This window comes from Spermophilus citellus (genome assembly GCF_964194105.1).
Source record: "Spermophilus citellus genome assembly, chromosome: 15".
In the NCBI taxonomy this organism is placed as follows: domain Eukaryota; kingdom Metazoa; phylum Chordata; class Mammalia; order Rodentia; family Sciuridae; genus Spermophilus; species Spermophilus citellus.
Genome location: NC_138195.1, coordinates 64,611,457 through 64,620,972, shown reverse-complemented (window position 1 = coordinate 64,620,972; position 9,516 = coordinate 64,611,457). Strand labels below are relative to the sequence as shown.

The following is a 9,516-nucleotide window of genomic DNA, read 5'->3' as shown; positions in this document are numbered from 1 at the left end:
CTGTTGTGGTTGATGCAAGAGTTACAGAGTACAGGAAATAGCAGATATATTTATGCAGTGACCCAGGAAACTCTCCTTAATGAAGGCTGCATGTTCCCTGGATCAGGAGGGGATGGAGATGTGAGGGAGAGCTGAGAGGAGGTATCCCTGAGAGAAGGGGGGGATGATGCCTCCAAGGAAGAGAAGTGGCAGGTGTGGCACAGCAGCAGCCAGTAGCCCTTCTTCAGACAGGAATGAAGCAGAGCTGGTACAAAGGTGGCACACAGCCAAACGCATTGGCAATGGGGGTGGTGTCGATGTCCTTGGGGTCAATCACAGGTTTCAGCTTAAAATTCTGTAAAATGGTGGTCAGGAACAAAAACAGCTCCATGCGGGCCAGGCCTTCTCCCACACACATACGTTTTCCTAAATATGACAAACACAGAGATTTCCCTCCTTAAACATTAGGTATGGCAATGCTATAAAAAGTATGCAACCCTGTCTCAAAATTTAAAATGGGCTGGGGATGTGGTTCAGTGGGTAAGCACCACTGGGTTCCATCCTGGTTCTTAAAAAAAAAAAAAAGTATGCCATAACTATTTGATGAATGATTACTTACATGCCTGGATCAGACACAGGACACTTGGAATGAAGGTTGGTAAGACAGATGCACAGAAAAGTGGAGACATTCGCTATTCACTCTACATCTCATCTTATCAGATACTCTTCATTCTCCAAATAGTACATATTACCACAATCACAGCTCTAATAACCACACAATTTAACAGCACTTTTGACATTTCAAGTTTACATGAATCTTTTTCTGAAAACATACATTTCCCACCCAGACAACTGAAGGGAAGAGGACAAGAAGAATGTTCCCTTTGTACCTCTGGCACAATTCTCAGCCACAGATCCTTGTTCCCTAGCATCATTTCATGATCACCCATCTTCACCTCTCACTCCCTCATTTTAGAGGTTCCAAAGGTTCCTTGTCTGTCCTAAGACAAGGAAGGAATAGCCTGACCTGGTCCTCACATTCTTTTCCCTCTCTGATGTTCAGTCTCAACTCACATTCTCTCCTCTCAGCTCCCGGCAAGAAGCCTCTTCATCCTCCCACACCATGAAGTTTCAAGCTTCCCCTCATGGTGTCCCATTTGGCTAAGAAGCACTGCTTTTATGCTTTCATTAGGACCCATGTCCCTGTCATTTCCTCTTTACAATGCTTGTGATCTCCTCAGGCAGTAGATGCTCACCCTCTAAATTTCCACAACACAGTCAGGCTTCCACAGCAGCTTAGATCACCTCAAATCCCATTTTCTGTTATTCTCTACCCTGCTAAAATATGAGTCACTCAGACTTAAAAGAAGGGCTTCATCCTTGACATCTCAATATGGACAGTTCTGGGCCCATCTAAAGTCATAACAAAAAAATGAAGGTGACTCCTTATCTAGAGTTTCAACACACACAATTTAGCAGTGAGACTGAATATCCCAAATGCATGATCATGAGTAGAGGAAGAGAAAGGTTCTCTTCAATCACTGCAGACTCTTCTTCCACATTCCCAAGGTTTTGCTCAGTCTACACTTAGGTGATATGTTCTGACCCCCCAGATCTATAAGAAACATCCTTTCCTATACTTCATTACCTCTATAAAGTGCCCTGCTTTCTCTTTTTTCCTTGCTCCCTACTTCCTACAAGCTAGCTCAACTCTACTTTACCTTGTTAGGATGTGCCAGGGTATGAAGAGGCAGAATGCAAGCAACTTCACCCTCTGCCTCCCCAGAAACCTGAGCTTACCTCTCTCACAGGTGCTAGTCCTACTAGACAATGATCTGTTTGCTTGTCTGCTTCCTAACTCAGTAGAGAGACTCTTAAAAGCCCATTATATTCTCTAGGATATTTGCAAATGTTTGGAAGTGAGGGACACCACAGAGGAGATACTTAAGGTGTGGACTGAGATACCTTTCTCATGGCAAGGAAGGAAAGTTTTAATGAGTTTCACTTCTAAGAATGAAATGCTTAGAAGTTTCAGCTAAGTAACTTGTTTGTATATCCAGAGGCATAATTCAACCAACTTCGACTGTGAGCTTTCTCCATTTGGAAAACCGGTCAGATACCCCAAAAAGCCCCACTAATGTAGCACAATAGTGAGGATATGTCATGACCAAGAAAAGTTCATGGGCATTGAAGCGGAACTTCTAGTGATGTATAAAAAAGAAATGTACCAGTCCCAAAGGAGGCACCGCGTAATTTCCAACTGGTCTCACAATTTATGTTTCAGAGTTGAGTGTAGTGGTGTATGCCTATAGTCCCTGATACTTCAGAGGCTAAGGTGGAGGATGGCTGGAGTTCAGGAGTTCAAAGCCAACCTGGGCAACAGCGTCTCTTTAAAAAAAAAAGTCATCTTATATTCCCCTAAAATACTAGTGGAAGTAAATCTTTATTACCTGTTGAGAAAGGCATGAAGTGGTCACTCTTCTTAAAGTTGCCATTCTCATCAAGAAAGTGGCCAGGGTCAAAAGTCTCTGGGTTAGGGAATTCTTTGTCATCATGCAGGACAGATGTCAGTGATGTTATTAAGTCTGTCCCCTGAAAAGAGAAGACAGACAAAATAAGTTACAAAAATTTCAAGGATGGGAGGAAGTGATGTAGCTCACCTAATCCAATCTGTATGATCTATAAATGTGGAAAACCAGGTCCAAAGAAAAGCAATGACAATTCCAGGAAGTCAAACCAATTAAAAACTGCATTAGCAGTTGAAGGATCAAATACTTTGCAATTTGAGTGCAAAACCTTCTGAATTTCTCTACTTAGCACCAATCTGGGACACAAAGTTTCTCCACATGTTACTCTATTTCACTACTTCAGTATTCACACAACTGGTATGTGGATTATGATTAAAAAACAGCTTGTGCTCCCTCCCAAAATGTCAGTAGAATTTGGAATCTGTCTATAAGTCTTTTTTTTTTTGTCTTTTTTTTTCCATAGTTTTTATTGGTTCGTTATAGTTGTACATAATGGTTCAATTTGTTGTTACATATTTATACATGCACACAATATAACTATGTAATTTGGTGTTTATAGGCCTTTTTCAAATGGGAGAGTTGATCTGATTTAAGATGACTTCTAAGAACATATTAACAAGTACAATAATGCCTATTGAGTACTTATCATTGAAATGCAATGTTTTCCTTTTGATTTAAAATGGAAAGGACAACCAGAAGGGTGAGCAGTTATACTCCACTTATGTATGATGCATCAAAATGCATTCTACTGTCATGTACAACTAATTAGAATAAAGAATAAAGTGGGAAGGAACTCATCATCACAGATGAATCCTCTTTAAAACACAGCAGGATTGCAAAATTGGAAAAGTTATTATTTTGCAACAATTCAGGTAAGATCATCAACCCAGGCAAGGATCATTGATTAATGTAAAATCTACTGGGTGCGGTATTTGGGGAAAAGGATATTCTCAGCCACAGATCCTTGTTCCCTAGCATAATTTCATGATCACCCATCTTCACCTCTCACTCCCTCATTTTAGAGGTTCCAAAGGTTCCTTGTCTGTCCTGAAACAGACATATATCCCATGGACTATTTTTATCATCTCAACAACAGGGAGATCTGGAAGACATCCCCATAGCAAGTTTGAATCTTAGTATCATCAATAATGGTACAAACTGGGCTGGGGATGTGGCTCAAGCGGTAGCGCGCTCGCCTGGCATGCGTGCGGCCCGGGTTCGATCCTCAGCACCACATACCAACAAAGATGTTGTGTCTGCCGAGAACTAGAAATAAATATTGAAAATTCTCTCTCTCTCTCTCTCTCTCTCTCTCTCTCTCTCTCTCTCCTCTCTCACTCTCTCTTTAAAAAAAAATAATGGTACAAACTGATATTTTTTGCCCCCAGTCACAATCTGATGTAGTTAGACATATGTAATATTTAAAAATCAATTAAAAATATTTTTGAAATATTACTCACCATGCTCAACTGAGTTTCATCCTAGGGGTGCAAGGATATATATAGCACAACATATTCAACTTAATAAATGTGAAAAACCACATCAACAGAATGAAAGACAAAAACCATAGTATTATCTCAATAGATGCAGAAAAAGCACTTGATAAAATTAACATTCCTTCATGATAAAAAATGAACAAAGTACATATAGAAGAAATGTATACATGGACTTTATTATATTTTTTATTTATTATATATTATATATATTATATATGGCCTTTATTATATTATATATATAATATAATAATAAAATCTAATTTATATATATGTGTGTGTGTGTGTGTGTATATATATATATCAGCTAAAAAGTCAATATAATACTTAATGGAAAAAGTTATATGCTTCCTTTCTAAGATCTGGAAAAAGATCAGCTAAAAGTCAATATAATACTTAATGGAGAAAAGTTAAATGCTTCCTTTCTAAGATCTGGAAAAATACAAAATGCTCCTTTTCACCACTTTTATTCAACATAGTACTGGAAGTCCTGGCCAGAGCAATCAGGCAAGAGAAAGAAATATAGGGCATTTAAAGTACAAAAGAGGGGCTGGGGATGTGGCTCAAGTGGTAGCGCGGTCGCCAGGCATGCGTGCGGCCCGGGTTCGATCCTCAGCACCACATACAAACAAAGATGTTGTGTCCGCCGAAAACTAAAAAATAAATATTTAAAAAAATTTAAAAAAAAGGAAATCCTTCACTTGCAACAACATGAATAGAACTGGAGTTCACTATGTTAAGTGAAATAAGCCAAGTACAGAAAAGGAAGTATTTGATCTCACTCATATGTGCAATTTTTTTTAAATCTCAAAAAATTGAGATTAGATTGGTGTTTACCAGAGGCTAGGAAAGGAAGAGGGTGGAAGATTAACCAATGGGTAACAAGTTGCAATTATTTAGGAGAAAGAAAGTTCAGAAGTGCCATTGCAGAGTCAGGTGACTCTAGACAGCAATTGTGTACTGTGTATTCTCGAAAAGCTAAAAAAAAGAATTTTGAGTGCTTTCACTAGAGGGGAATGGTAAACATTAAGGATACAGATGTTTAACTGAATTATACAACATAGACATGTATCTAAACACTACATGTTACCCTATGTACAATTTAGAAAAATAAAAATTAAAAATGTTTACATTATGAGAATTAGAAAATAAGAACTAAAACAAGTATTGAGCCATGCAATAAAATGTGCACACATAAGTTATTAATAAATTTATAACTTATTTAGCAATAATAAGTGAATTTAACAAGGTTGCTCAGCATAGGATCATCAAAATAATAAATAATAAAGTCAATTTGATTTTCATATGCCAGAGACAAAAGGCATTTTTGAAAATACACTATTTACAATAAACTAAAAAATCTCATTTATTTAGGGAAAAAGCATAAATGTGCAAGCTGATGTATTGAAAACAAAAAATATATATAAAGAAAATTAAATAAAGCCCAAAGGAATTGGAACATAATTGTATCTACGAACGGAAAGAATTAACATGTCAAGACACCAATGCTTTCTAAATTAAACTAGAAAACTGGAAGGTTTTCTGTAAATTATGTTGACCTTTATTAACAAAATCTGAAAAAAATCTCAGAAAAGCTTTTTGGAAAATTAATAATCTGGACTTTTAACTTTCATTTGGAGATATAAATACCTAAGAGTTGCCAAAAGAAATTATCAAAGAAGTACAACAAATTTGGAAGATGTCACCAATCAAGAAGTGTTGGAAAGCTTTATAGTTTCAAACTGTAAGCAGCACAAAGTCCATCAAGTGCCACAAGTGTCAGTTTTTCACCTCTCTCATCCTGTGTTGGTAGAGGATTGGGACCATACTGTGAATTCAGGAACTTTAAGAGCACTGAGATGCAGAATAATAGAAACAATCTTACCTTGGGGATAATGTAGTTTCTGAATTTAATGTTACAGGTCGCTGCATGGGGCACATTGTTGGGTATGAGGTTAATATATCTCTGAATTTCATGCACCATGGCATCTGTGTAGGGCATGTGACTTCTGTCCTGCATACAGGGGATCCGGTGTCTGCCAATCACATGTTCAATCTCTTCCTGGGCTTTAGCTGGTAAGACACAAGAAATAATAGAGTAAGAGAAAATGGTACATTTGTCACAATAATTCAAGTCTACATGAAGTATGAAGCATTATAAGCCCATAAAATACAGCTACACTTAAAATTGCTCTGCTGAGGATACATATAGCTCCTACAAACTAAGCATTAAGATAATTCTTTGTTTAATTATTTATTTATTTTTTATTTATATATGATGGTGGAATGCATTACAATTCTTATTACACAGGTACAGCACAATTTTTCATATCTCTGGTTGTATACACAGTATATTCACACCAATTCATATCTTCATACCTGTACTTTGGATAATAATGATCATCACATTCCACCCTCATTAATAACCCCGTGCCCCTTCCCTTCCCCTCAACCCCTCTTCCCTATCTAGAGTTCGTCTATTCCTCTCATGCTCCCGCTTCCTATCCCACTATGAGTCAGCCTCCTTATATCAAAGAAAACATTCGGCATTTGTTTTTTTTGGGGGGGGGATTGGCTAACTTCACTTAGCATTATCATTTCTAACTCCATCCATTTACCTGCAAATGACATGATTTTATTCTCTTTTATTGCATTAATATAATTCTATACACATCTACACATTACTGTATTGGATAACCAATACATAGAAACAATGAAGTAGTTCAATATATAAATATCTTGTATATATGAATGCAATCACTATCCTCACAAAAAGAAAAATGGAAGACAAGAATCAATTCCACATCAAATTAACAAAAGGTATTTCAAATTTTGAATTGCACTAACAGATTTCTATGTGTACATGTGTTTTTTGTGCTGTGTATATGTGTGTTTATTTTCAACTTGCAATGAAAATACACTCCCCAAAGGCACTTACTTTGAAACATTCTGGAAGTTTTTTCTGTAAATTATGCTGACCTTTATTAACAATGACTTTCTATTACTTGATCATCATTTTAGACAATATCTAAAACTTACTGGTAATAGAAATGAGGACTTACATCTCCATCATCACCTTGTGCAAAGTATACAAAGACACACACAAACACACACACACACACACACACACACAAACAGGTAAAATTTCCCTGCTCTCTTTTTCCCAGTGTAATAATATAATTATTATTTTGTCAGTATTCATTGTTTACATTAATATGACTTTAGAAATATCATTTACAAGTAAGAAGAGCATGGTGATACATATCAATAATATCAGCAGCTTGAGAGGCTGAAGCAAAAGGATTGCAAGTTCAAGACCAGTCTCAGCAACTTAGCAAGGCCCTGTCTCAAGATAAAAAATGAAAAAACCTGGCCTGTGGATGTGGCTCAGTGGTTAAGTGGCCCTGGGTTCAATCCTGGTACCGGAAAAAAAAAAAAAACCAATAGTTTTGATTTTCATTTCTCTAATTGCTAGAGATGTTGAACATTTTTCATATATTTCTTGATTAACTGTATGTCATCTTCTGAGAAGTGTCTATTCAGTTCCTTGGCCCATTTATTGATTGGGTTATATGGGTTTTCTTGGTGTTAAGATTTTTTAGTTCTTTATATGTCCTACAGATTAGTGCTCTATCTGATGTGCATATGGTAAAAACTTGCTCCCAAAATATAGGTTCTCTATTCACCTCACTGATTGTTTCTTTTGCTAGGAAGCTTTTGAGTTTAAAGCCATCCCATTTATTGATTCTTGATTTTAATTCTTGCACTAGAGGAGTCTTATTTAGGAGTCAGGGCCTAATCTGACATGATGGAGATTTAGGCCTAATTTTTCTTCTACTAAGTACAGTGCCTCTGGTTTAATTCCTAGGTCCTTGATCCGCTTTGAGTTGAGTTTTGTGCATGGTGAGAGATGGACATCATTACCCTAAGTACATGTATGAAAACACAAGTGGTGCGACTCTACTTTGTGTACAACCAAAAATATGAAAAATTATACTCTGGGGCTGGGAATGTGGCTCAAGCGGTAGCGCGCTCGCCTGGCATGTGTGCGGCCTGGGTTCAATCCTCAGCACCACATACAAAGAAAGATGTTGTGTCTGCCGAAAACTAAAAAAATAAATGTTAAAAAATAACTCTTAAAAAAATAAATAATAAATAAATAAGTAAACAAATAAAATAAAGATATTGTGTCCAACTACAACTAAAAAAAAAAATTAAAAAAAAAAAGAAAAATTATACTCTGTATGTGTAATATGAATTGTAATGCATTCTGCTGTTATATATAACAAATTAAAATTTTAAAAATAAATAAAAAATAAAGAAAGGAAGAAATATCATTTACAAGTAAAACAATTATAATTGTGCTTCAGCTTTTGTGAAGCAAAACAGTCTTGGACTTAAAAAAAAGTGTCTATTTTAATTCCTAACTTTTAGATGCCAATTTAGAATTACTGTAAATTTTCATGTATGTTTCAGATTTCTAGTAATAATTTTCTCATTACTAAAATCATCAAATAATCACTCATGTTTCTTTGGTTCTTGGTGTCTTCTCTAATACCTGCATTATCCACCTGACTCATTCCAGGACAGGTGCCCAGCAACATGGACTTTCTCATTGACCTCTACTTTGTGTGTAACCAGAGATATGAAAAATTGTGCTCTATATGTATAATATGAATTGTAATGCATTCTGCTGTCATATATAACAAGTTAAAATTTAAAAATAAATTTTAAAAAATAAAGAAAGGAAGAAAGATATTTACAAGTAAATATCTTTGACCTCTCCTGATTCCTAGAACCTATGACTTCCTCTGACTTGGTTTCAGACATTTGGATACAGAACATCCTTTAGTATCTTTCTGAGAAAGTAAAGACAAGAAGTAACTTATAGGCATGAAAATATTTTTTTGTCTATGAATGCACAGAGGACAGTTGCTATTGAGAATTCTACTATCATTCTGATTCTTAATCTTCATATATAACTTATTTATCCCTGAAAGTATTGGTAATTTCTATTTTATGCCTGGTTTTCTGAAATTCCATAATCCTGTGTCTTTGGGTGAATGTTTTCATTTTATTTATTTCTCTGGACATTTGTTGTGAATTTTTTCTAGATGGCAAAAAAATGGAGGTCTTTCCATTGGCACTACTCATTCTCTAGAGTTTACACCTGGCTGCTGAAGCATGAATAAGATGGAGAAGGAGGTAAGGTTCTCAGAATTTGAGTGAACTGTTACTTAACCCTTCCTTCAGCCCTGCACACCATTCTTTCCCAGTGTCTGTGTTCCTGAGTGCTGGGCCCTTAGACTCAGTTATTCTAGAGAGTGATCACCTTTCCTCTAGGAGAAGTTATCTGATAAATGGTGAGGTGGAGGGAAACTGGGCAGGGAGACTTTCTGTCTCTGATTTGTCTTCCCTCTATTTCTTTGACACTTGGTTCTGCAATATACTGAGACTTATGAAAGTTGTAGGGACACAAATTGACCTGTTCATCCATGTTAAATCTTCCTATTATG

At 36.2% G+C, this 9,516-nt stretch overlaps 1 protein-coding gene across 2 annotated transcripts in view; it reads right to left on the bottom strand.

Moving 5' to 3' along the window:
* Nucleotides 1-223: 223 nt before the first annotated feature.
* Nucleotides 224-9,516, bottom strand: part of LOC308634131 (cytochrome P450 2C55-like) — a gene marked incomplete at both ends in the record, with an annotated part of 30,728 nt that continues 21,435 nt past the window's right edge. For both annotated transcript variants that reach the window (XM_081267724.1, XM_081267725.1), the window contains 3 exons: nucleotides 224-405; nucleotides 2,430-2,571; nucleotides 5,886-6,073. In XM_081267724.1, coding sequence (XP_081123850.1) covers nucleotides 224-405; nucleotides 2,430-2,571; nucleotides 5,886-6,073 — 512 coding nt within the window. The remainder of the gene's footprint in view (nucleotides 406-2,429; nucleotides 2,572-5,885; nucleotides 6,074-9,516) is intronic.